Here is a 27,164-nt window from a genome sequence, read left to right on the forward strand (position 1 = left end):
TGCTAACATTCGGGAGAGCAACTACTACCTTCGCATATCCCTAGGCCTGCTTCTCATCAAAGGGTGGTGGCTGACGGCCTTTACCAACGCTCAGTTGCTCACTGGGAAGGTACAGTGAGTGGGAATATGGTAGCTTTCCAGTGCCAGGTACAGCTGGACAGCCTCTTCTTGCCCCGCGCTCAAACCTGTCTGTAAACCTGGATGACCCCGGTTAGGGACAGAAGGATTCTTGTGCACGCTCCCGGGCACATATCTGGAGGCACCCCAGGACTTCACAGTAGCGGCTGCAGCAACTGACTGACATTTATTACTTCAGCAAATGAAGGAGTTTATTGAAAGGAAAAACTAAATTGTCACTTAGCATTTCTAATTATTCACTGTCAATGGACATTTACAAGTTATTTTCTGGAGATTAAGAGCACACACCTCAACTTGTGTTCACCATGTCTGCAAAGTCCCCCGCCAACGCTGTGTATCTTTCTTGATTCATAATCCCTGAAATTCAAGCTCCTGCCCAGGTGAAATGCTTGAGCAACATCACTAGTAGGATATGTCAACGCTGCCCTGACTTCAAGCCCTGGGGAAGCAGAAACCATGCTATGGAGTAGAGTCATAGCAGTGGGGAGTGTCTGTTTTCCCTTGTGTCCCTGCCATGAAGAGCACCTAAGCGGGTTTAGTGACTGGAGTTGAAGCGTTGGCCCTGTGTCAGCATGGAAAGCTGCAGGCATGGCCATGGATTGCATCATTTGTGCTGGCTGCATCGCGATCAGATCAGATCGTTATTTATTATTATTGTAATCTCACGTTAGCAGAGGTTTCACAGCTCTGCTTCATCACTCACAAGCCCAGTCAGCCCTAAACAGCACATTTTCTCGCAGACTTGACCAGCCGAAATCCATTTACACTGGCCCTAAATTGGTTGTAAGCAGAAAGGTCCACAGATGGTGACAGAGCTGAACTCCAAGAATGCCAATGTAAATGACAGAGGCCAAGGCTATGTTCAATGTCTTTTCTTTAGGTCTCCTTATGTGGCTACTTGAACTACCCAGCAGTGCTGGGACGCTCAGACTTCTCCGCCACCACCCCATTTATTACTGGGCGGGGGGGGGGAGGGGAACTCCCCGTCGCATTTGGAGGTGCGCACACCTCCAGGTCTCCTTCTTTCTCTCAATCCTCGGTCAGCTTCCTCAGCTCCTTCCGAGGACCACGTCAGCAGTGCTTCTGCAGCTGCCTTTCTACTGCTCCTGGTACTTATCTCTCGCACTCACCTTCCACCCCAAACCAACACCCAGCAACATGCCTGTGCCTTCTCAGGCAGAAACTCCTGCAAATTGGTGTTGTGGATCTTGTACAAGTGGTGATGCAAGGCTGCACACTGATTTTTCTGACCTCTGGAACTTAACTGTTTCTTATGGGTAACTTAAAGCAAGGCTTGTGGGGAACCCACCAGCAGCAGTGATATTTGACCAAAATAGGGCATTAATTGTTATTATTACTAACTGTTATTATCTCAGCTTCTTCAAATGCGATGAAAGCTTCCTCCTAGAATATTTGAATGTTCCCTCCTAGAAAACAATTATGTTTTTGCTCTGATTTTCTAAAGATACAAAGCTGACACCACAGTGTTGTCTATCTATCCACTTCTTCCCTACCCATTTTTGAACCTACTACCCAATTTGGCAAAGGGATAAATATATTTAAATACTTATTTCTATCTGAATTTGTAAGATCTTATAAGCTGGAAAGATGGATGAGAGAAAGAAAATCTGCTGTTATTCTCTTTGATTTTGAGGTTTGTGCATTGGTGGCTGGGACCCCAAAGCATGTGTTGCCCCAGCAGCCAAGAGCTCTGCCAGGCAGAAGCTGGCAGTACTGAGGGGGCTGGGTGACAAGGGAGAAAGTGAGGTGCTGCACTAAGGTGTATCCAGAAATAAGAACAAAAATCTGTAGAAACCTGGAGAAGCTTTACTAATCTTGCTGCTTTCAAAAGAGCTTCCCCTCTCCCAGTCACCTAGGACCATTCACTTTGGCTGCACAGCCATTATTTTGAAATTTTCGTATCGCCTCATATAGGGACATCGGCTGCTGCAGGTCCAACAAATCAGACTTGCTCCTCAGGGTCTCTGTGAAGGAGCCAGGTGTAGTTCTCACACTAAATCCAGAGCGGTAAGTGATTTCTTCTCTGAACTTTTATCCAGGCAAATCATTTGCTGGAGGTCAGTCACTGCCTTGTTCATTACATCTGTAATTTTATTTGTTCTTTTACTAACTCCTAGGACAAATAAAAACAGGTTCCAATGACAGAGTCCAGTGAAGGATTTACCAATTTATTTGCATAGTGCAGTGGGCTTGATAGGGGATTTTTGTTACCTTGGCCAAAGCTGGCAGGCTGTTTCACCACGGCCTTTGTGAAAGAACGCTTGCCCTCTATCCCAGCATCTCTTTTTCTGTGGGGTCGAAACACTGCTGCTAGTGATGATGGTGCATGGGCACCCAGAACTGCAGCAGCAGGGAAGGCTGCAGCTAGCACAGGTGGGTCCGCAGCCACCTCTGTGCGGAGATTACTGTAAAAGAAAAGCAGGTGGGGAAGGAGCAAAGAAGCCAGCACAAGAGGCTGAAGCTGAATGTATTAAAAGCAGAGCTGGAGCTCTGTATTGGCCAAGTCACTGAAGACCCAGCCTGGCGTCTGAAACAGGGCTGTACAAGCCCTCGGGTACTTCTGACGGTGGCAAGGGGCAGCACGGACACTCAGGCTTGACCAGGCCTTGCACTGAGCCCCCTTCTCACCTCTGAAAGGGCTGCCTTTTCCCAGGGCAGAGTACAGCATGCATATGCATGCATACCTATGTATTCAAGCATGCACGTGTGCTATGGAGAGGAGGGCTGCTCTGTGCCTCTTCTATCTGGAGAAGGAATGAGGAGCCTGACCGCTAAGCTGTACTCTCTCATGCCTTTTGCTACCATTAAAGAAAAGCTTAATTAAAAAGAAAGGAGTGGGGGAAGAACAGCCCCCTCCTTCGCAGCTTTGCGCAGCAGAAAAGGCTAAGGCTGAACTGATTAGTCCTGTCACAACAGGCACGGGCCAAATCCAGGTTTAATACGGACAGAGAATTAAGCATTAATCCCCAGTGACAGGCCATTGACAGGAACTGGGAGACAGCCCTCACGTCAGGAGCGTACCCTTTGCCATCTCATAATCCCTTCCTTTGAGAGCTTGGCACGCTGCTGCAGAGGCGGTCGGGGTTAGCCCTGCTCCTGGTGACCAACGCAGCGGAGAAGAAACGATGCGCAAGAAGAATGAGGGACAGGGCTCACCACGAGAGCCCTTCGCTCTGCCCCCCTCTCCGCCAGCATCTCTGCAGCAGGCTGGCTGGCCCCTCACCCCAGCACGGCCCTCCGAGGGCCCATACGGCTCTCACCTCCCTCCCTGCTGCAGAGATACGGCCCTTCATCCGAGGCAGCCGGCAGCTTGCCTGTGCTGCGTAAGTCCTGGCAGCCAGGATCAGTGTCTACTGCAGCGAGCAGGCCCCCGCTCACACCACCCGGGATCCCCCGCGCAGCGCAGCTCCACAGAAAGAACCACCTGCACCTTCCGCCCGAGGCAAAAGGATTTCTAAAAACTAATTCCTCCAAATGAGTGCCAAAAGCTAATGAGCTTTCCTTCTCCCTCCACCCCAAGACTTTCCCCCTTCCCTCTTGAGGTGCTCACGTGGCAGCCAGGCTCACCACAGCTCTTCTCCGCACGTGGCCTTCCCCTGTGAGGTGCCATTTGCCAAAAATCTAGGTGCTAGGCAGGGAGGTAATGTGAGAGGCTGGATTGCCACAAGTTGAGCTGCTCTGGGCAGGAAGGACACCTAGAGCTGCCTCTGTGCATTTCTCTGCTCCCAAATCACTCTGCAAGTCTGGGCAGAGCCCACTTTGGGAGCTCTCTGAACAAGCTTTACCAGACCCTTGGCAAGGAGCAGAACCTAGAAGGTGCAAAGAGTGGCAATAAACCAAGGCCTTTAAAGCAGGATAGGGAAATCCAAAGAGAGCAATTGCTGGACATCTGCCAGGGTTCATGGGAAACCATTGGACAGGTCAGCAAGACCAGGTGAAGGAAGATGTACATTCTCTAGACACTTCCTCCTCAAAATGAAGATGCTGGGAGTCAGTGATTTCAGACCATCCCTTTTCAGGCTGTATCACTCACCTGTCCCAAAAGCCAGCTGTGCTGGCCCCAGCAGCAGCAGGTATCCTGCAGTACCATAGCCCAAGAGTTCAGAATTGGACGGACGGATAGATGGATGCAGAAGTCCTCTGAGTCTGTGTGAGGGATCTGGGCCTACCCTCAGTCTTAGACAACATGTCTCATGGAGCTCGGGCAGTGAGAAGTATGTGTGCAGATCCTGGAGAGGATGCTGTGCAGTGGGGATCCCACTTGGGGCTGTGAAAAGGGTATTTTTCCTGGCAGAGCGCACTCTGGCTGACCCTGCTGAACAGACTGGTCTACACAGCAGAGGGGATTACAAGACCTGATTACCAGAGGTTTCAAAACACCAGTTACCCAAATACCTGGATCTGTGTGTTAATACAGAGCCTGTGGGTTCCCGTTGCTTGGAGGACAGAAACAAAAATCTTACCCTTTAAATTCACAAGAATTGTGGGTCTAATGAAGAACTAGAGCACTTCTGTTCATATACACATGTACACACATGCAATTCTCCATTCAACAAGAAGAATAGTAGATTATATGGAAGGATGGTGGATGGTACCAGGTATAATCGATTCAGTGCCTGAAGTCCTCCTTTTCTTCCACCTCTTTGTCTTCCTCATTAGAGTAGGAAAATCTGAAAACTGGATAAACTCATTGCAGGCTATTTGAAAGATGCAAACACACACTGTATCAGGAGAGGGTTTAAAGTGCACACTTTTATTTTCTATTAAAAAGGCTAAAAGAAGCAGGTTTGGTTTCTTTATTTAAGAACAAAACCAAAAATGTTGTTAAAACATCTACATTATTATCCCGATACTAGACCTTATGAAAGATACTAAGTTTTTTTTAATAGTAAAGCGTGGTATTCTTAAATTATATTAATACAAAGACATATTAAAGGACTCAAAATCATTACTACTTTGCTCAGAACTGCAGCATCCCCTTGCTATCTTCTCCTTTCACTTGCTAAAACCCATCCATTTTTGACATACAATTTCATACAAGCTAAATGGGGTTTTGGTTTTGTTTTGTTTTTCTTCTTTCCCCCCATAAAGGTCAGATTAACTCCAACACCAACATCACATAAATCCCTCCCAGGATATGAGAAAGGATTTTTACTATAAGTCCTTCAGCTTTTAACAAGCTGAGCTAAATCAAAGTGTTTATTTTGTGTGAGCGTATGTGTGGTTATTTTAAGGGATATAAGATTTTCTTCTAAAGCTACAAAATGAAAACATGACTTCTGTTGTTAATTACCCTCAGATTTGGTTCTGCATTGCAAAATTTTCCTCTGCCCTTACATGAATACAGAAAAGGGAGAGTTACTGCAGGGTCTCATGAATGCACCACTAAAGCAGTCCTACAACTTACTTTTGGTTTAATTGCTGCAGAGCTGTTAGCACTGAGCATTTCTGGTGAGAGTACATAACATGCCAAAGAAAATCCCCTTGACGTGATAAAGCGAGCCTAGGAAGTCAAGTGTGAAGCTTCCTGCCTTTCACAATTCCCTTTAAATAATATAAGCAAAGACTTACCATTAAAACTTTATTCACAAGCTTAGCAGTATAATACTCCTTCAGTGAGATGGGACTGCAAGAACATCCCAGAGGGCTCTCAGAAGTATGAACAGGGAAACCTGTCCCATCTCAAAATTTATACCTATCTATATAAAACCCTCCCCTCTTTAATAACTCCTTTTCCCTAACCCAAATAAAAGTCTTCATATTTAAATCGGAGATGCTGCGTTTCCTTGCCCGAGTCCTTTTCCTTTACCCTCATTAAAAAGATTCCTTTGATACCACACACATATAATATTATATAGAGAAATATATTTAATACTTGTGTATATATGCTTTATGGGAGGGATCACATATATACACACTAGAACAAGTCTGGTGACAAAGTACTGCAACACCACAGACCAGGTTATCATATCAGGGAAAACAAAAAGAAATACTCAATGCAATACCCATGACCGTGGGCCTCCCTCGCCTCAGGCACGCTCGCCCTCCCCTTGTCTTGGCCGCAATCCACACCTCCGTCAGCATGGGGTGGAAGGCCCGACGAGCGCCTGAGGTCTCCGAGAGACAAGGAGAGGGGACAGCAACCCGCTCGGTAACCTAAACAAGTTATCGTATTAGAAATCACGGCGCAGCGAACACTGGAGTGACACTAGAGATGCGGATTTATCGTAAAAATAAAAACACATTCCAACATTCCCCGATCCGGATTCACTTCCTTGGCATTTCTGTCCAAGAACAACAGAACAAGACAATCCCCGACATTGATGCCTATTTCCTCCTCCTCATCTCTCACAGTTTCTGAAGTTGGCCAGTTCAGCACAAGGAGCATCAGGAGAAGGTATGATCCTGACAGCTACAACAAAGGGCAGAGGAGAAAATATAGCACCTCTCTGCTCAAAAACTGTCATGCCTGGCAGCGCTACGGACAGTAGGGATCCTTCCACATCCCTTCCTTCTCCTGCACACTGTCCAAGATGGCAATAACCGCTTTCTTCTTCTCGTGAATCTACCATAACCACCAGTATATCAGATGATGTTACAGTCCTGGCCCCTTCCAAGCCAGACCCTAAAGTGTTACACAGCCAAGGAGGGAAGCTCATACCACACCAGTAAACACCATCCATGTCTTATAAGAAAGGAAACAAGCTCAGAGGCACTGGCTTATATGAAGCACATAATATCACTGGAAAGACCCAAGACTAGAATGCAGCTCACCCTGCTGCTGGGCCATAACTACTCCGGCAGAGCTGAGGCAGCTACCTTGCGGCTGGCTTAGAAAGCTGGCAGCTTCCCCCACAGCCTCTGCGTATCTCCACATCTGCCCTCTTTTGAAGCTGGAGATCCCGAAGATATTGCAGTAGGGAGGGAAAAAAGGAGAAAAGGGACCCAGCAATGCCAAACCACCACACAATACAGGGCCAGATTGTATTTACTATGGATACAGCACGGCCAACCCTGAGGGCTCTGAGCTCACAGTCCTGGGAGACTCCACACAAACAGACATCACCCACAAAGGCAGAGGGGGAGATGCATTTGGGCTTGAGTGGATGGTGCCATCCATGCATACAAAACTGCAGAGCACCATTGGGCTGCAGTCAGAGAGGAGAGGGAAGCTCAAGACAGGACACGTTTCCTGCTTACAAGACGGGACTGCCAGAAAGGACAAGGCTGGCATACAGAGAAGTATTATAAAGGCAGCAATGAGAGGCAAAAGCCAAAAGCCCTGGCCCAGAGTTCCCTGTTGGGGCTGGCTGGTTTCACTGCAGAGCATTAGTCAGGCGGGATGCGAGCAGGCGCACGGCTGGGTCCTGCCGTCCTGCTTGCCCTCTGCCCACAGCTATGGTCCCTGCCCGAGGCCATCTCCCGGCTCCCTCTCCCCCGTGCTGTGCTGCGCGCCTGCCAGCTCCCAGTCGCAGCTTAGAGAAGGAAGACACTGCGCCACAGCCTCAGCACTCGTAAGCGACTTCCAGTTGGATCCCCTGCGGCAAAGTGTCGCCAGAGCCAAGCCCTCTGTGTTAGCCCCATGCTGCTCAAGTGTCCTTTCAAACGGGTTCCTACCCGGTTCCTCTGGCAGCGCAGGAAACAGCACAGCTCTAAATAACCAGTTACACACATGCACACTATTTAAAAAACAAAATGGGAACCCCATTACCTCCCTCCCTCTCTTCAGGACAGAAGCTGACAGAAATACAGGCTCCTTTTGCTTACAGCCTTTTTTTCCTGACTGATGTTCCAGAGTAGAATACAGTGACACGGTGTGCTTCTAGATGGCTCCAGTCTTATTTGGACCAGTTGCATCAGCCAAGAAAACAAATCAAAACTACCAACCCCAAATACCTGTTACATATTTGGGGGTCAGCTGCTACATGATGAGGGCTCATCACTTTGCTTTCCTGGTATGGTCAATCAAAACAGGCTAAAGTTACCTACTATTAAGTTCTCAGTGCTGGGACACTGCAGCATACTTGTTTTTAACTACGCTCTACACCAAATGACTAATACCTTCCTCAGCTCCAGCTGATGCCTTAGGGGAACATATACAGTATGGGTTTAAGCCTAGATGTTTTAAACCAGATTTTGTAGCTTCCCTCCTTGGCATCTCAATTCCCAATTCTTCTGGTATTGAACTCCCAGGAGAGTGGGCCAGTTGCAGCCATGTAAGCAGGGCTTGCTCTGTAGCGCTGAAAAAAAGGAGCACGTGCACTTCATGGTCACCCTTTTACCAGATGTCCAGCCCTTTCTCTCAGCTTTCCCTCCCTGTTTGTCCTCCTGACCTCTGCAGCCACACTCTGAACTGAAGGGCAGGGGAACAAGGAAAAAATTCTCCAATTCACACCCCAGTACAAACAGAATTCTTTCCTTAAATAAAGGACAGAGAAAACAGAAAGATGGAGAAGAATAATTGTGGGGGGGGGGGGTAAGAGAGAGAAGAGAGAAGATGAACTCAGTGAGCATGGCGTTCGCTGGCCAAGGAGAATCAAATTCACGATTTCATTCACCACTAATAAATCATCGTCTCGTAATCTTAAAACGAAAGAAAAGAAAGTTCTCTTTGCGAGATATCGATCTCACTCTCCCTGCTATCGCCACTCTCGGAAAACCCACCTCATGTTTCTCCAGCTGACAGGCTCCCCCCAGCCCTTACTATACGCCATCCCGCAATAGGAAGTTGTATTTCCCAAAGTCATCATCCCTGGGGCAGAGCAGCATGTCCTTGCGGGCTTTGGCCAGCTTCTGTTTCAGCACTTCTCTCCGGTCTAGCCACTCCGTCAGCTCCTCCTGGCCATGAGCATAGCGACACTCTTCTCCTTCAGGACAAACCTTGCTCTTCTGAAACCTGCCAGCACAAGCAGCACCATTCAGGAGGCTACTCCTGCCAATGGCAGGGCTTTGAGCTCCCCATGTGTGATATTCAAGTGTGTCCCGCCAAAATACGCTGCAAACTCTCCCTTCGAAGGGAGAGATTATTCTCCTACAACCAGTGTGCAATCAGAGGAAGGCAATATGGAGGCTAGGCACAGAAACAGGGCAGTGAACCCTTCATATGGGGGAATTCAGTCAACAGAAATGACATGAGCTAGAACCGGACCAGCAGGCATGAGAAGAAACAACTACATAAGAGAGGAAAATGCTATGCAACTCTCAACAGCCATGAGGGACACAGCTTTCTCTCTAACCAAAATGGCATTTCTAGCCATCACAAGCCTTCGGGAGACACCTCAAGGCACTGATTCAGAGGGTGTGAGACATTCAAACCATTTAATAAAGCACCTGAGATTCTCTCAAGAACTGGGCCAAAAAGACTCTGTTGAAGAGTGAGAGAGAGGAGAGCATCCTGGCTACAAGGGGCACAGACAAAGACACGAAGTTCTCTCTCATTTTCTAAAGACATGCTCAGGGATGGTATTGGTTTTTTGTAAACCATTGAGCAGCGTGCCTGAGTATCTCCAGGATCCAGTAACACAACCTCACTGTCACCCCAAACTGGCAGCTTGTCCCACTGTTCCTCCACGCTGAAGTCCCCGGGGACTCTATTAGAAAGGAAAGAGGAGCAGGAGCAGGAGGGGGAAGAAGTGGGATGATGGAGGCCCTGGGCCTGTCCCCCCTTCCCTGCAGCAGTGAAACACAGGGAAAATAAGGTAGCGTGTATGGTACCTTTCACAGAGCTGGAACTCGCCCATGGGGAAGCGGTAGCTCCAGCAGCTGGAGTCACTGTCTGAGGTGAAGACCTTCTCCTTGTGCTTCTCCGACTGGATGTGCTGCTGCCACTGTTTCTTGCTGTTGCTGTTCTTCCCGCAGAGCCAGCAATGGTAGCCCATCTAATCGGTGCAGACATGCCAAAGCGCCAGTCAGTGCACTAATATTCACGCCCATTACCTTTCCCTATGTTGGCATTCCCTTCCCCTCCTTCCTCCCACGGCACCTCCCACAGCACCCGTGCTTCCCTGCAACGTCATCTTCAGGGGCATCATGCTGCTGCTAAGGGGGATCAGAAGAGGTGCTCTGTGTAGGCCCACCTGCAGCTTAAACTAAGCTTCAGAGGACAGGACAGCTCAGTAAACTGGCAAAGTCCGTAAGGTCCAGCTACAGGGCACTGGCAATACAGGACTCTTCAGGAGCATAAGCCCTTATGCTGGCCACTGCCCCTGGGCTCAGGAGACACATCTGCATCCAGATTTCCCAGGCCTCTGTGCACTTTGCTCTTGCCTCCTAGCCTCCCCCTCTTTTCCAACAGGACAGCAATGGCTTTGCCAGCTTTCCCAAGAGCAAGCAGGAACCCTGGGAAGAGGCTGGGCCCAAGCAAATGGAAAACTACGGTACATTTCTACAGATAATGGGAAAAGCCTCAGCAGAGTCTTGCTGATTGACTCAATCCCTTCCCACCTCATCCGTGCTGCCCTTGCTGTGCTGCTCCCAGTTGTTAATTTAATCTCTATTAGCACAAGCTTTTTCCCAGCAGAGGAACTTGGTCCCTGCTAGCAGCACAAGAGAGGTGTAGGATGGCAATGCTGAAGAAGGACAAGAGATCAGCTATTACCATGATGTCAGCATAGTCGGTGGGCATCTGGATTTGTTTCTCTCCTTCTCGAGATGTGAGTGGTGTTCCCTCTCCAGGCTTCCCAGGATTGTGTTTCTTTAGCCACATGTCATAGGTCTGCTGCATATCTAGTACTGCACAAAGACGACCGAAATCACTCAGACAGCCTCCTGCACTGTGCACAAACTATGAGAAAAGGATGAATACTGGGGCAGCCCTTCCCCCCCCCCCCAGGGCAGTAGCACCTGCAATCAGAGCGAAGGTCTGTGCTCAGGAGGCCCAGTGTCATCTCCTCAAATGAGGGCCATGGGGAGAGAAGCCAAATTCACACAGCCTGGTTTGTGTCATCTGTGGTTTGAGGGGCAGCCATAATAGCAGCTCACACAAAGTACTCAAGAAGGACGGAATGTGCTTCAAGATCTCCCTGGACCGAAGTCACCTCACAGGGTGATTCTCAGTCAAGCCTGGCTCTGTTTGACCTCAGCAGACATCTCACTCCAGCCACAGGAAAGGCACTGGGGTGGATCTGGATCCACCCCTTTCCTCCATGCCTATGGTTTGTCTGCAGCACTTAAGAGGAAGGAGAGCCTATAAGCAAGCTGGCCACAGGAAGTGTTAAGGAGATGAAGAGAACTTAATGTTAGCCTGTGCCTAGTTCACAGCCTGCCCAGAAGAGTGCAGTCAATGTCTCTTGGTGCTTTCAGTTCAAAATCCACTTACAATGCTAGTGGGAAGGGAAATTTTGGCTAGAAGATTTGACTGCATGTTTGCCTTTCCAAGATGAACTTGTGAGAAAGACCAGGGAAACACAAAGTGGTTGCAGATCGCAATGTGACGCTGTAAGTGCAATGTGTTAGTGATTTACTCCTCGCTAGATGGGTAATTGAGGAACTCAAGGCAATGGGGGATAATTAATGCAAATTCCCCAAAGTGACAACACTGTCATTTGAAGATTTACCCTTCTGCTTAAGGAACACACCCAGACTGGACTGAAGTGCTTGAAAGGCTTCAGCAACAGAAGGACTTGAAATGTACCAAACAGAAGCATGTGGCCCAGCAGAGAGAAACACCTCCTCCACCTGAGCACAAAACCCAGACAACCTCAGTGCAGGCCTGAAATATTTCAGGCTTTCCTGGATCTCCCAACAGACAGATGACCACCTAGACAACTGTGCACTGATTTTTTTTTGTTTTGTTTTTTCTCTCAGCTTGCTGTTGCCCTGAATAAACAAGGATTGCTATCAGAGAGCTGGTGGTTCCTCCACCAGCCCTATCACTGCCTGCACAGGCACAGAACTCCATGGGACTCAGCTGATGTTGGAGCAACTGAAGCAATTTCAGGCAATTGCTACAGCAATAGCTTGAGGCCCTGCTTTGCGAGGAGTAGGATCATGGGATCTTGAGGAGGACGACTATGACCTGGTTGTCTCCCCAGGTTTCCCCCAAAAGGTAAGTTGAGGACGTGTGTAATTAACTTCAGAGGCTTTTCCACAAAGGCACCACCCAACAATGTTCTCATTCAGGATCTCAAATTCACCCCTTCGCAATACAGTGCCATGAACAGGGAGTGCTGCAGCCCAGGAGCAAGGGATATGAGAACTGGGCAAGAAAGCCAAGATGATACAAGCCAGACAAGAAAAACGCAGGAGAAGCTACAGGTCAGGACTAGTACTTTGGCAGCTCCAGAGACATCCAGGCCTGGGACAGTACAGGCAACAAGAGGGACGGCACAGGGCAGGTCTGCAGAGTTGCAGCGAGGGAGGGCAGCAATGAAGCAATGCAAGACATGGAACTGACATGCACTACACCCAGCGTGAGACTGAAGATGTATATAGGTATGTTTGAGAGAGAAGTAGCTCTAAGCAACTATAGATAGACCTTTACCGTAATTCCTAGCTAACTCTGGGGTACCAGGAGCTCTAACCAGTTCAGTCTCCGTTGTCAACAGTGTGCCTTAACAAACCCTGCATCCACTGCCCAAACGTTCTCTTCCCCTCTCCCCAAACTCCTTGACGCATGTTTCCCTCACTCACTTTTATTTTCCTTCATGAAGGTCCACATGTCTCTCTCCTCAGGACTGTGGGCAAAGGAGCAGTTGCCCACATACTGGCATTTCCTGCCATTTTGTGCATGGATACACAACTGTCAAAAGACGAAAAAACAAAATTCAGGGTTCACATAAACCCTCTTTGTTAGAAGAATGGAAGGAAAATGCGTTCAAAAAAACAGCAGGGATGTGAAACTGCACACAGGAGAGGTAGCAAACTGGACATACATCATCAACTCACGCTTCTTTTCCTGAAGCTCTTGATGACACGAAAGGTAAGATTTCCTCATAAACAACACAGGCAGCTCAGTTTGGCACCTAGGCTCTCCTGGGGCGCAGTTAGCTTAGTGATGATCCCAGGAGAGACAGTAGGATGTAACTGGATTGACCCAACAATATCTCCTGCTGGTCATGTTGCTGGACCCCAAAGGGGACTCATTCTGGCGTTTAGACTCACAAGCACACACACCACAACTTTGCCTCACAGTGCCCAACAACCTCATTGCTAGAGAAAATGAGAAGCTTTCCAAGCATCCTATTTACTCATCAACCCTTTTCCTCTACTTTTTTCACCAGGTAGGACAGCACTTGAACACCAGCTGGCCCGTATCAACCAGGAAGACGAGACAACGCTGTTCCTCTCTGGTTATGGCTGGTTGGGAGCTCTGACAACCTGTCTTTGCTGCATGATCTGCAACTCACCTGCTGTCCTTATCTCCTACTTTAGCAGTGATTAATAACTCCTGTCTCCTGCTCAGTCTGCTCCCCCTCTTCTCAGCTTCTAACAACAGGCCTGCAGCTGGAGAGTGCTCCAGGCTTCACACATGGCCTTGCGCCTGTACATTAAGTATTAAGTACTTAAGTAAGGATTAAGTGACAGCAGATCCCTTGTGGTAGGAGGGGGAGCAGCTTTCTCCTTTTAGGGAGAAAGGAAAAGAGAGGGTGAGAAAAATTATCAATTATCACACTCCGACCAGGAGTTGGATATCTGTAGTTTTCCTCACAGTATATGGCTTTTTGCAGAACTCTTTATTTTGCTTTCAAATACCTTGTGAGCAAGTTTCACAATTAACAGCAGAACAGCCACAGCAAAGACACGGATCGGCTTCTCTCAAGTGCCCTGTCTTGCCTCTCACCCAAGCTGAGAAACGCTGACCTGAGGGGAGACTTAAATCTTGTTCCCAAGCCCTGTGCCAGCCAGTTTTTGAGATACTGATGGCATTATCATCAGCACCAGAAACTTGTGTATGTGCACAGAGTGGTTTGAACAAGTGCTGCTCCTTTTTGTACTCCATGTCTGTTGCTGGATATATTTGCAATCTCGTGGCCTTCAGTTTGTCCTTGCCTCCCACCTCAGCCAACAGCTGCCTGCTTCTCCATCAAGTCTACAAGAAATCTGCCCTCAAAGTGCTGCGTCATGCTGGGAGGGAAGGGAAAGGGGCACTCGGCTGTGCAGGACGAGGGGCTTACATCATATTGCTGTGGGAAGTTGCGGATGGAAGGCAGTGGTCGGACAGACACCCACTTCTTCTTTGCTTTGGACATCACCAGCAGAACACGACGTTCCTTTGTCCAACTAAAGGAGAGAGAATAAATCAAGAGAGGAAAAGGAAGGGTAGAACAAGTTCTGTTTTCCTCAGAAACCCTTGAATGTTCAAAGGTGACCAAATTCTCTAGCCCAGGTCATCCACATCACTATCTGGCTGCTGCTAGACATTCACATGTGTGGCAGAGAAGCCAGCAGAAGGGTGTTTTAGGAGGATTTCTCCCACTGTTTCTTGCATATCTCCTGGAGTATCTTTGCATAAAGCCACAAAGGATTCCTCCAACTGTCACGTGACATTACTGTGGGGTACTAAACTACTGCATTCCACTTTCCAATACAGCCAATTCTTGTGCAATCAAGTCCATGAAAAACATTTGGGAATATTTTCTGCTTGACAGGTATAGTAGAAATGCAAGTCATAACAAGCACCGTCTTATGAACAGGTGCCAGCAAGTACTAATTCTCCAGTAGCACTAGCAAGGGATCAGAAGGAGACACCCTGGCCAAAAACCTCAGCTCTATTCAGCAGTTGCACAAAGAAGTGTTATCTTCCTTTTCCAGGAAGCGATCTTCCCCTACTTACTTCCTCCAGTAACTGCTGCTTCTGTCCCTTTTGAGGTCTTATATTTGCAATAAGACTCTAGATAGCATTTCTGGCTTGGGTTATGGGAAGTGAAGTCCCGCAAGCCCTTAGGAAGCTAATTTAAAAGGAAGCAGAATGCCTCGAATCATCACTAATAGCAACATGACAGACATCTTCAAACAGCAAGGAGTATAAATAAGAGCAGAGGAGAACTATCTTAGTGATCTTGCTGAGAGGAAATGATAGAACTGGAAAAGGGGAACCACAGGAACTAGACTTAAAGTGCCAGTCTAGCTGTAATCTACCCTGCACAATGCTGGCAACAATTATCACCCCAAGCACAGAGAGGCTGCTGGAAAACCTCACAGGCTCTTCCAAAAAGGCCAGAAGAAGCCCTGGAGAACATATGGGAGGAAATTCTTGACCTTAAGGAGAGGTGGAGGGAAGAGAAGGTTGCATTGCTCACCAGTGGCGGGCTTTGGCACTACAGTACTTGAGGTCTTTATCTGGCTCCACCAGCTGCCCATTCCTCCAGCATTGGCCACACACAAATTTCATCTGGAGGTCAAAGGTGCTTGATGTGGGAGCCCGGGTGGAAGCCTGGGAAAGAGAACCACCAACCACCACCTCAGGTGAACAGAGCCAAGCTGCACTCCCCAAACAGCATCTCCCAGCATACCCATGGGCCAGCAATGAGCCATCTGTCTCCCCAGTGACATGGCAGAGCTTTTCTTCGCCAGTGTTAGCTGGTTGCCCATTGAGGTACCAGACTGGAGCAAAACCACTCCTTGCTTCAGCATGATTTCTTGGTTTTTGACAACTGGCCAATGGTGCAGTCAGCCTAGCAGCTTCAAACACTGACCAGGCGTGGCTGTAAAACCCCTGCAGTATATCTCCATGTACAGACAAGCTCTGCAAGACTTGCCCCAGTGTTTCACCTCTATTCCCCTGCAGGGAGAGCAATCCACATTCCCCTCACTCTCCATGGAGAGCATCCAAAGGAGCACCAGAAGAAGGAAGCCAGCCATACCACAGCACAGGACCCACCTCTCCTGCTTTTGAAGCAAGAAGCTCATGTTACAACTAGCAGTTGCAGTAGTAAATATTTAAGTCTGAGCTCGGTCCTCAGAGCTGACTTCTCAAAGCCCTTTGTGGGCAGGTTTCCACCCCCGACAGTTCCTTTGTACCATGTTACATAGTTACAGTTAAGCCATGATCTTTGGACAGACATGCAACCTGTAATTCACATCCTTCATGCTCTCTTGGCCGCTTAACTTTATTGGCCTTCTCCTTGTCCCTATGAAAAGGCTGTATTGGGATTAATAGTAACAGACTGAGGAAAGAGGAGTGAATCCTGTATCACCACTGCCTTACGTTTTCTGGGCAAATCTCTGGAAGTCATTTTATTTGCACCACTATTAGAAGACATGAGAGTCTAAAACTGCTGCAAGGCTGGTGTCTCCAGTCCATTTCCAAACCAAATAGCAAATCTGACTGGAAGTCACTGGTCCCAGGCACAAGAGTATGTGAGGGTACAAGCAAGAAACCACAGCCTAATAGAACATCCTGGTGCTTGAACAGACTGTGAAGCACAAAGGTTATATACCAGTAAAACAGCTCTCTGCCTGTCACCAGATAAGCTGTCCACACCAGCTGCCATGTCTTGGCTTCTCATTCTATGCATCTAATAAAGAGCAGACAGGCAAACCATGTCTTTGAGGAGCAGGCTTCTGCCACTAATTAATTAGCAGCAGTGCAAATCCTATGTATATCATCTGGCAAAGGAAAAACAGCAAGCACAGGATGGTGCACAATCAAATCATCTCCCAGGAAAAGCTACATACGCCATCAACTACCACTCTGCATCCTCCAGACCCAGTCTTTTGGAAAAGCAGACCTGACATACAAAGGATCCTCCATCATGATGAAAAACTAACCAGAGAAATGAGCTTTAACTGTGTTGACAACATGAGGCCCTCACTACTCCAAATGTCCCAGCAAGAGGACATTTCTAGAGAATCATCAGCTCTCTTAAAAAAGCACCAGCAATTCTGGCCTATTCATCTGCAAGACCACCTTTCTGGTGGCAAGTAACATGATCCAGTTCATCTGTCATCTTTCACCAATGGTGGTAACCAACAAAAACACACCAAAACTGCAGGTTGAGCAGGGCTGAGACCTAGGATACTGCAGAAGGCAGTAAGCCTCACCAGAAATGTATTCACAAGGTGCTTCTCTTTCAAACATGTGGCTTTTGAGAAGTGTTTTTAATCTCCACTTAGTCTCCAAAGAAAATTATTCTACAATTCAATGGGCTCCAGAAGGTACCACAGATTAGAGGTCAAGAAACTGTTCCTTAGGTAATCTTGGTGATCTGGACTGCTTTTCCATAATTCTGGGGAAAATTGCCCCATGCAGGTCTTCAGGAGAGTAATACAAACTGCTGGTCACCATAGGACATGTATGCTTCCAGGGAATTAGGAGTAGAAAAAAATCAAAGCTGCTGTTGTTGCTGCTGCATGACTGTATTTGTAAAGGCAAGACACATACCTGGCAGGCTGCTGACAACCGACAGTGTGGAAAGAAGGATCAGATGAAGCTCTGGCAGATGAAGCCAGGCAAAAGAGCCTCAGGCTGTGGCACCACCCCTTGTTATGAAGCCAGACAATACAGTGTTAGCTATGCACCATGGCAACCAAATAAATACAAATCTTTGTCATGGCAGTTCTCCACATTTCACAGAAAGGAACGGCCCTAGCACAGTCGAACTCACACCTCCTGACTTCAAAAACCTTTCGGATATTCTGAAGCACTTTCTGAAGGAGTCACAAGTCCTTGGGGGAGTATTTCAGGAGCCTGTGCTACTTGGCCACCTAACCAAGTGAACTGTACTTACGTGCAAGTATCCCTCTTTGGCGGGGGGGGGAGGTATCTTTCCTCTCTCTGCTTAAATTGCTAATTCTGAAGCTGATTTTGATGGGGGTTCTGCAGCTGGCTAATAAGGTAAAACAGAAAAGCCCCCAATGGCTTTGGGAAGTCAGCTGAAGGATAAAAGCCCTCAATTCACACGGATGTGGTAGAGTTGAGGGCACCCAACTACCTACACCAGTCTTCTGATGTCTGCCTTTTCCATTCAGCTACTGGGTTTATTCCTATATCGCAGTAGTTCCCAAACACTTTTCAGATCTCTGCAAGCATGTGGGACCAGATGTGAGATCCATGGTAGGTGCTTAGCAAGTGGAATATCTTCATCTTCCTTTTCTTAGTAGGTCTCCTGACTTGCAACACCAAGGCTGCTGGATACCTTATGCTGTCTGCCTCTTCTCCCCTGTGTGCCCTTATCCGCTGAGTCTGACTGACAGCTATGCCAGAGCACAGCAAAATCCCTGGGAGTGACTTTGCTTTCGCTGATCAGAAGGCGCCAAGTCAAGTGCAGATCACACAGAACAGTGGGAAGGAGGGGTCTGCTTTTACAGTACTCCTGGGAAGCTGTCTTTTCCAGGCAGACAAGTTTGAAAGCTGGAGGGCTGCTGAGAAAACTCTGAGTCACATGAGGCTGCTTGGACTGGAGAAAATAATGGCAAAAGTAAACTTCTCTCAATAGATCACATTAGTCCTGCCCCCAGGGTCTTCGGCAGCAAGCCAATGTCTCATGCTGGAGCCCAGCCCTCTGGCTGAGTATGTGCCAGTGCCAATGCCACGGCTTGCAGTTGCAAACACGGGTGGCTCTGACCGACTCTATCCAGATCCCCACATGGTGCTAGTGCCTGGCTGCCAATCTCTACAGAACAACTAATGGTGCCACCAGTAGGGCCTTTCCAACCACATCAACAAGGCTGCTGCTTTGCCTCATACAAAGCGAGGCCCTGGAAGGGCTAACAGTGCAGTCCATCTCCAGCAGGCATCTGTGGGCTGAAACCAGACCTTGCTCTGGGCCATGAATCCTGAACGCCACCCAAATGGCCCATAAACTATCTCTCTCTGGCCAATCCCTATGGGCAGATGCAGCAGAAGCTGACATTGCTCTTCCTGGTCCTCTGCCCCCTGCAAGCCCCAACAGTCAGAAATGAAACTGTCATTCCTCCTGTACTAACCTGCCTAGGCCCCATGTGCTTCACAGGATGTGCTCAAAGACTTGCTGTCTGAGACATGTTTTTTTCCACTAAAACTGTAGTAAAAATATGAAGATATTCCTAACAATTCTTATAAAACAAATATACACAAAAATCTGAACATATATATAAACCTGAATAGCAGTTTGCTTCCTCACTGAAATGGAAAGAAACTCAGTACTTTGTAACAGCATTTTCCATGGGAGAGGATTGTAATGCTGAGGCACTACACATTGGTGACCTGTATTATTCACATTTAACTGATATAAAGTGACTGGGTTCCCCCATCTCAATTTTCCAGTTCTACCCCAGCAAGAGCAATGCAAGGGAAACACTTACAGTCCTTTTTCCTTGTGCTTCCTTAGAAGTGAATTTGCTATGTGATTCTGTGACAGTAGCCTCACAGAAGCATGTCCCATACTTGAGATTTTTAATGTGGACTGGCTATTCTGCTAAATGCCACTGCCCTTGCTGGGCTAGGCAATGGCCTGTGTTATGCAGGAGGCTACTCCAAATACACAGCATGGCCCCGTGAGCTGTATAAAACCAGACAAGAGAAGGGAGAAAACTAGTCTTGATATTGCAGCAATGCTGCGGCTGGCACCACTGAACACGCCATCCTCATCCCTTGATCAAACCTTCAGTTTGGTGCCAACCTTCTACCTATGGTTCACCTTCCCCTGTCCTTCTGGTATACCTGGATCAGGCCCAACAGGAGTGCTCCTATAGGCTCCACAGAACAGTGAAAATCAGCAAAGAAGGGCAGATTCTCCAGTATGAATCTCCCTACTGCTTTCAGGTGTTCGCCTAGCAGATTCCCCATCTCTGGGTCTTTTGGGCATTACACAAAGTTAGAGACTAGAGTAAAAGCCAAGAAATACCAAATTAATGGCCTACCTCAAGAAACAACTTACTCTTCCAACAGCAGCACCTCCAGACAAAAGTGAATTTGCAACTTCAAGGCTTACAGGAAAACTGTTGTTCAACTATCTTTTCTAACCCCAGATTACACACAGAGAATGGCAAGACAGAGGTCTCTGGAAAATGCAGGCAGATCCACAGCAGGCAGGACAGTCACTAGACTCTGCTCTTTATGGTGAAGTGACTGCTGATATAAATCAAACTACTGTCACTAATTGTGGGAGATTAACACTAAAATTTTCTCCACTGTGCAAATGCAGACAGCTGCCCCTGTCCCTGTACCCAGCTAGAGAGAGATCCTGGCCAGCACTGCCTGAAGGGACCATTCAGATCATCTGAACTCACTTTTCATATAATACAGGCTGTAGAAATTTGCCCCATATCTTCAGCATCAATCCTATGGCTTCCCAAGAGGCTAGAGCAAATTGCTCAGGAAATCAGACAGCTCTGGGGACTAAAACTTGGTTTCTCTGGACAGCTGCTGCTTCCCGTTCCTCAGCCAGCACCTTCTCCCCTGGCCATTTCAGATCATGGGAGCAGTAATAGGATATGCACATATATCACTGAGGGTTTCTTCAAAGTTGGCTCCATCTCATGCAGCACAACCAGTAAATGGGCACAGAGCCTACTGGCAACATCAGTGCACGTCGTCTGAGTCCTTCCCATTGGGTTAAGCCTCAGCCCCCTACAGCTTTTAGTATCTTCCTGCTGGCCCATTGCCAATCCAAAAATGTGGGTGGCTTACACCACCATCCTGCAAAACACCTCTACAAGAGCATTCGAGAGCTGGACTTGGTGGCTGTCTACAAAGGAAACTCTTGGGTGAGATATTCCAAACAAAGGTGAAACACCCTTGCTCTGGCAGTAAGGCACAGGCCAAGGAATGGTGAACCTAGGCCTTTGCAAGTGCAAAGAAAGCTGTCGAGTGGAAACAGGAGGGATTACAACACTTTCCCCACCACTTTGGAGGGGGGAGGACTACTCCCGCACCTCAGAGCTTGCTGGGAGGCATGAAGCTTCTCATCTCATTGCCCATATCTTCTGAAGGCTGTTAAAGAACAGAAGACTCCTTGCTCTAATGGCAAAGCTGCTTTAGTTCAACCCAGGGTTGGGCATCATCTTCACTGGGTGAGCTCTGCTCCTACACTAGAGAACAACTCCTTGACTGAAAAAGATGGTAAAACAGCACCATCCATAGCCAATAGGTTGAAAGAAAGCAATCAAAGAGGTGCCCTTTGCTTATAACTCACCCCTCTAGAGCAAGCTCTTGGCAGTGCCAGAGGGTGCAGCCTGCAGCACGTTCTCTTGCACCAAGAGACTGGTGGCGCAAAGCAGACGCAAAGCTCTCAGCCTTCTCCTGGCAAAGAGCCACTATGATTTTTGATTAGCCTCAGGTGGCCCCTGAGCCGCAAGTTCCACCCACTCCTGCATTCAGATTAATCTTTATGTCATGAGTCATTTATTAAGAGGGACCACTCAAACTGCCATATTGTCCCTTGGCCACTAAAGGGCAACAGGACTTTTTGATCTCCATGCTGTGTGACTATGGTCCCCAAAGTCTCCTGGTTTCACTACCAGGCTGTGGCAGGAAGCACCATTCTCTGCACCTTACCCTCCCAATCCTGGGGGTCTGACCTTGCCACTCAACTGAGCAGATAAAACACTGCAAAACAAGGTACACAGCTCATCACTAGCACAGCAAACAGGGAAGCTCTCAGTCATCCCGCTCCTCAATGTTCAGCCTGGTCTGCCTTTGACCAGTCAGGCACACTGAAGAAGGAGGAGAGAAAGTGCTGGAATATCAGGGAGGAAAACCAGGCTGCAAACCTTGGATGCGTCTTACCATGCTGTTGGTTGGTTTGCTAGCATGTGCCTCCATCTGCTGCCAATACTTCTTGGATTCTTGCACAATATCTTCATGGGTCATTCCTAGGAACAAGGCAGAGACATGACTGAGCTACCCTGCTTTGATCAACCTAAGAGAGGGAGGGAAGGGTTGTAGAATTTCTGGCATCAGGACTTAGGAGCCTTGTGTAGCTGACAAGTCTTGATAGTCCCACAAATAACATAAGCACATGGGTTGTCAGGGGACTTGACATCGTCACTGAGTATGTTCAAGTATAGGCTAGAGAATCTGCTAACTCTGGCACTCCTGCTTTTTTCCTTGAGCCAGACAAGAGGAGAAGACTTCAGCCCCTAGGGCTCATTCAGATTTGGTGTTCTGCTCAGGCTGCACGCAAAGGAAACAGACACTGCCGATTCTTGACTAGGAATTAAGACCTTCACCAAGGCTCTCCTCCAAACCCAAATCAACAGATCCCACACAGGGCCCTGAAGACAATAGTTTGTTACTATTAATCTATTGTATATCGGAGTTTTTGCACTGATACGGAAGATTATAGATATCCCACTGTCTGAGATATCCAGCCTCTCCAAGACCCCAGAAGTCTCATCTAATCCCTGCTGGGATTAATTAGCCTGTTACATACTTCTAGTTGCGTGTGAGGGTCACCAACCAACAAATGAAGAGAAAATTTGAAATTCAATCAAGACAAACAAAAAGTATGCCAAGGTAGCAAGGAAAGGCAAAATGTGCAAAGCCAACCAAGAAACAGCTGTTTGCATATAACCAGCAGGGAAAGATCTACAAGGTCTCATGAATCAGAAATACGACATCAGCCAACAAGTAAAGCTGGCAGAGTTTATCTAAGAAATTAGCTTTTGATCAAATGAAGTGCTGAGGGAACAGCCCTTGCCAGCACAAACCCAGCTTCATGGGCACTAGGATTGTCAGAGCACTAAATAAGAGAAAAGTATATAAGAATAATAGAAACTCTAGCTGCTCATGGTGTGGATTGGCTCTGTTGAAGAAAAGCTGTGTTATTTGAGTGCTATAAAGATCTGAGACGGCAGCCAAAAGAAACTGAAAAAGTATCCTAAAACTGCCAGCTGATGGCAACAAGGAGGGTGCTGAGGGCTGCCTTAATACAGCTCCCCTAGTACAGAGAGGCTGTGAAGTCACTTGCTGTTTGCTAACAGCTTTTATTAAGGTGCTATGTTCCTGAGGCACGGCACACAGACACAGTCCCTGATGTGCAAGCCCATGTATTTCAGGCCATGGGGGACTATGCATGGCTAGCCCTGATCTGTACTTAGGGCACAAAAAGAACAAGTCTGGGAAAATCATATAGAGTTAAAATGTGGCACTAGATCTGGAAGGGAAAGAGATAAAGTAACCACCATTCTCTCTGTTTTGCACACCTGTGCTGCAATCCTAGGAGTTCAGAACAAATGGCAGAACTGCACGCAGCTCTTGTTAAAGGACTGAATTTCAAATTAAGTCCTTGGCACGTGACTGCCTTCTCCAGCTCCCAGAAATCCAGAATAACTCAACAAGGTCTAGAAATGCCATGATTAGGGAAAAAAAAATTCCTGAAGATGTAAAGTTATTTTCCAGTACACTAGCTCCACCACGCATGAACTGTCCCAAAGAGATGCTCTGAGAACCAAAAAGCCCACATGTGTTGATTACTGGTAACATTTTAGCATCTTTTGCAACATTATTAGTGAGGACAAAGACTCTGTGATTCCCACTGCTGGAAGAAGATAGCTCAGTATGTCTGTGAACAGATGCAGTGAGCCAGGAAACAGTCCTGCCCTCCCACATGTTCAGCTCATGGAAACCTTTTCTCTGCTAGTACAGTCCCTCATCACCAGAACAAAGCCACGTGCCTTGTAAAGCTCAAGTGGCTAACACAGCAGTCCACTGACTTACAAATGGAAGATGCTATAAATGGAATGATGCCCCTTTCCCATTCTTTCAGAAAAAATGGTGCCCAGGCCAAGCACTCTGCTGCATAGTTAAAGCCTTCCCAGAGACTAGCCACAGCTACCTTTTGTCTCTAACCAGGGCTCTTTTGTTTCATAACCAGGGCTGCAGTTAGGTAATCAACCACCAGCCCAGGAAAGAAAGCTTACAAAGAGAGCAGGTAGATATATATATCCCTGTAGATAAACAAAAAGATGATGGTGCTTACATTGTTAGAAAAGATGGGAATAAACACACAGCCTACTGGTCACCTTTGCAAGTAAACTCTTAATTTGTTTCATCTTCTCAGCTTCCTCTTTGGAAGTCACTCATTCAAGGAAAGAAGGCAAGAAGCAAAAATCTAATCTATTTCTCCTACAGGCTGAAGAGGAGGGGAGAGGGAAGGAGGGAAGAAATTTCCTTTTTTATGTACACGGGGAGGGGAAGTGAGTAAAGTGCCCAAAGTACTACAAGTCATCTTACAAGTATTCAGGGAAGCAGTCCTGGCCTATGGCTGGTGAGATTCTACTGTAACTTCTTAATTCCCTGTGGCCACAAGTAATTGAGGCCAAACAGGGAAGAGTAAAAGATGGTATCTGCCACAACATCTTACTTGTTCATCATTGTCACTCATGAGCCAAGCAGAGGCAGAGGGCTGCACTGAACTACAGTAGGTGTAAACAGCTGCCCCCAAATAAAGCAAGGAAAGGCAAGAACCATTTATAACACCTTTTCTGTCTAAATTACTCCAGCTACCCTGCTGGCTCTTGCACTAAACAAGACCTCACAGTGAAAAGATCTGGGTAGCATTGTGGGTGGACCAACAAAAGAATCTCGTCAGCCAACAGCAGGAGAAATCCTTGAGCATATCAGAGGGAGAGGACTGAAATTACTGGATATAGCAGTGTCATTATATGAGTGTTCTGAATATCATTTCTGCAAGAGCCTCTTCAGAGGCAGTTTGTCAAAGCCTTTCGGGAAAGGTCAAGTATCTTGTCATTTCCTACTCCTGGTGAACTTGTTCAGAGGAACTGGAGGGGTACCGTTTCCTTTTTATAACTGTTTTTTCACCTATGTGTTCTATGATTCTCACTGGGCCAGACTTTCATCCAGGGGCAAAACTGCTATTTAGGGCTTTCCACAGGATTTAAACACCTAAACACCTTTGGTTATTCAGCCCTACCTAACAATCATTTCAACCTATGCAGCTACTCCCAAGGGAAAGGCTTCCCAGTTTGCAATTTACAGTAGCACCAATAGAGGGACAAAGAGCAAATCGTCTCATAGAACACCCACACCTCATCTCTGTGTCTCAGAGGAGAGGAAGTAAATGTATATTTGACTAACAACTTCTCAGTGCTTCCAAATCACCCTATTTCTCTCCTGACTGGTCCCACGCATGTGCAGGAGGAAAGTTGAGTCTATGCACCACCAGCCCTACACCTGGAGTCACACTCACCTGAATATTGCTGCAGCAGCCAGACCTTGAGCTCGATGAAACTGTGAGCAAAGTGGCAACTGTCCTCCCGCAGGCAGCCATAACGTACCTCATGTCGGCACACGTCGAACTGGAAGTGCTCCTGGAACTGGCGGATCTTGGAGTACTTCAGGGAGGTGGAACGCACGATGTGGACTAGACACCTGCAGCAAAGCCAGAGAAATACAAAGCATCAGTGGACTGACTCCTCACCCCTTCCTCCTTACATGCCATTTCTACAATTCAACTGGGCAGGCAAAAAATACAGAAAAATCAATGCTGGCAGAGGTAAACTCCCACCGCAAAAACCAAACTTCTTCCTGTCCCCTCTGTAGCAACCCTAAGTAGATATTTTCAATCTCTGCAGCCTACTAGTGATGTCCTGCTTGAATTCAGAGATAAGACATATTTCAAAACATGCAGCAAGGACATCAACTAATCTGGCTCAGGAAGTCACCAAGTCTCAAGTCACCAGGAACCAGAAGGGCTTGTGTTTCTGAGTACTTGACATGTTTCTTATACTCATTTTTCTAAACATTCATTACCAGCTAGTCAGAAGCAGAATCCAGACCTAAAGGATCTTTGGTTTAACCTTTATGTAAAGGCCAAACTCAAAGTCAAATTAAGTCCATGGAAAACCGAGATTGACCTCAAAGGGCTTGCTCATGCCTCAAATCCCTCAGCACCAGGAGCAAACACACATATCACATTTCAGGCTTTGAGCTGCCCCATGATGGGCACCCATTGAGGGGAAAGAAAGAAAAAAACGAGGGCCCTGAAGTTAAGCTGGTTGGGCACATGAGAGACTGCTCGCATCGACACAAGCAATGTTCACTCACTTGTTGTCATGGAAACTGTGTTTGGCAGAAAGGTTGGAGCAGACAGATGGTGTGTCCTTGGTCCCTTTGCTGATAATCCGGGGTTTGCTGTCAAAGCAAATCTGAGAAGAGAAAAATTAGCATGCTGGGAAAATCTTAGGAAGACGTGAACCAGAGCCATCTTGCTTGGGAGGGGAAGAAGAACCACAGCCAGCCTATTCTAATGTTCAAAGTTAGACAAAGCCTAGTGAAAACTTAGTGGCAGGACTTTAAAATACAGTAAGTGTATTTTTGGAAAATTTTCAGGACAACATTTTTGGCTTATTCTCAACAATATTTTCCATTGCGGTTGGAAAAATTTTGGTCAGATCCACATATTCTTTCCCAGTTGGCCATCAGAGCAAGAAAAGAGAAATGAAAGAATAGCCAGTTCAGAGCAAGAGAACATGTCCCTTTACGTCTTACACTGCTAGCCTGGGGAACTCACTGCTGCAGAGAGTTAAGAGAGAAAAAGCCAGTCCTTCACTTATTCAGTCAGTGGTTTACATCAAGATAACAGCAACGCATGCCAGATAGGAAGTTGTTGTCTTGTGACGTTCTGTTTTTTTAAAATTACACTTCACAACAGTATCTCAAGATAGAATAAAAGATAGGTAATTAAAACCTGTGTGGCTGTGTGCACCCCATTTAGCTGCAGAGGTAAGGAGGGAAACTGCATCTCTCTCTCTCTCTTTTTTTTTTTTTTTTTTAAACAGTACTGCATCCATTGCTCATTGCCCTTCTGGGAGCAGGACACTGGCTGCAGTGTATCAACAGTCCATCCAGATGCACCCTGAGGAGACGAAGGGCGCCTGCTCCCTCCCCCTAGCTCTGTACCTCACAGAGAAAGGTGAAGATGCCCTGATGTTCCTTCAGGAGCTTGGCAATGGTGAGACTGCTCTGCTTGATCCCACCTAGCGGGTCAAAGAGGAGGTCACGGTTGAGGGTCCCCTTCCTCTCCTCTGTCCACACGTCGATCTCCTCCTGGTGGTACGCGAAGGTGCAGTTATCCCCGTACTTACAGTCCTGCTTGTTAAGCATATCTACAAAGCAATAA

The 27,164-nt window shown here is 47.3% G+C and overlaps 1 protein-coding gene across 6 annotated transcripts in view; it reads right to left on the minus strand.

Annotated features, from left to right (window-relative positions):
- Positions 1 to 4,891: 4,891 nt before the first annotated feature.
- The window catches only part of ZC3H7B (zinc finger CCCH-type containing 7B), a 47,333-nt gene continuing 25,060 nt past the window's right edge, over positions 4,892 to 27,164 (minus strand). For all 6 annotated transcript variants that reach the window (XM_062587345.1, XM_062587354.1, XM_062587322.1 and 3 more), the window contains 10 exons: positions 26,945 to 27,150; positions 26,090 to 26,190; positions 25,233 to 25,414; positions 21,809 to 21,894; positions 15,399 to 15,532; positions 14,274 to 14,379; positions 12,790 to 12,898; positions 10,757 to 10,890; positions 9,874 to 10,037; positions 4,892 to 9,055 (listed from right to left, as the gene is read on the minus strand). In XM_062587345.1, the coding sequence (XP_062443329.1) occupies positions 8,863 to 9,055; positions 9,874 to 10,037; positions 10,757 to 10,890; positions 12,790 to 12,898; positions 14,274 to 14,379; positions 15,399 to 15,532; positions 21,809 to 21,894; positions 25,233 to 25,414; positions 26,090 to 26,190; positions 26,945 to 27,150 (1,415 nt within the window). In that variant the 3' untranslated portion in view covers positions 4,892 to 8,862. The remainder of the gene's footprint in view (positions 9,056 to 9,873; positions 10,038 to 10,756; positions 10,891 to 12,789; positions 12,899 to 14,273; positions 14,380 to 15,398; positions 15,533 to 21,808; positions 21,895 to 25,232; positions 25,415 to 26,089; positions 26,191 to 26,944; positions 27,151 to 27,164) is intronic.

The sequence above is a fragment of the Rhea pennata genome, chromosome 1 (genome assembly GCF_028389875.1).
Source record: "Rhea pennata isolate bPtePen1 chromosome 1, bPtePen1.pri, whole genome shotgun sequence".
In the NCBI taxonomy this organism is placed as follows: domain Eukaryota; kingdom Metazoa; phylum Chordata; class Aves; order Rheiformes; family Rheidae; genus Rhea; species Rhea pennata.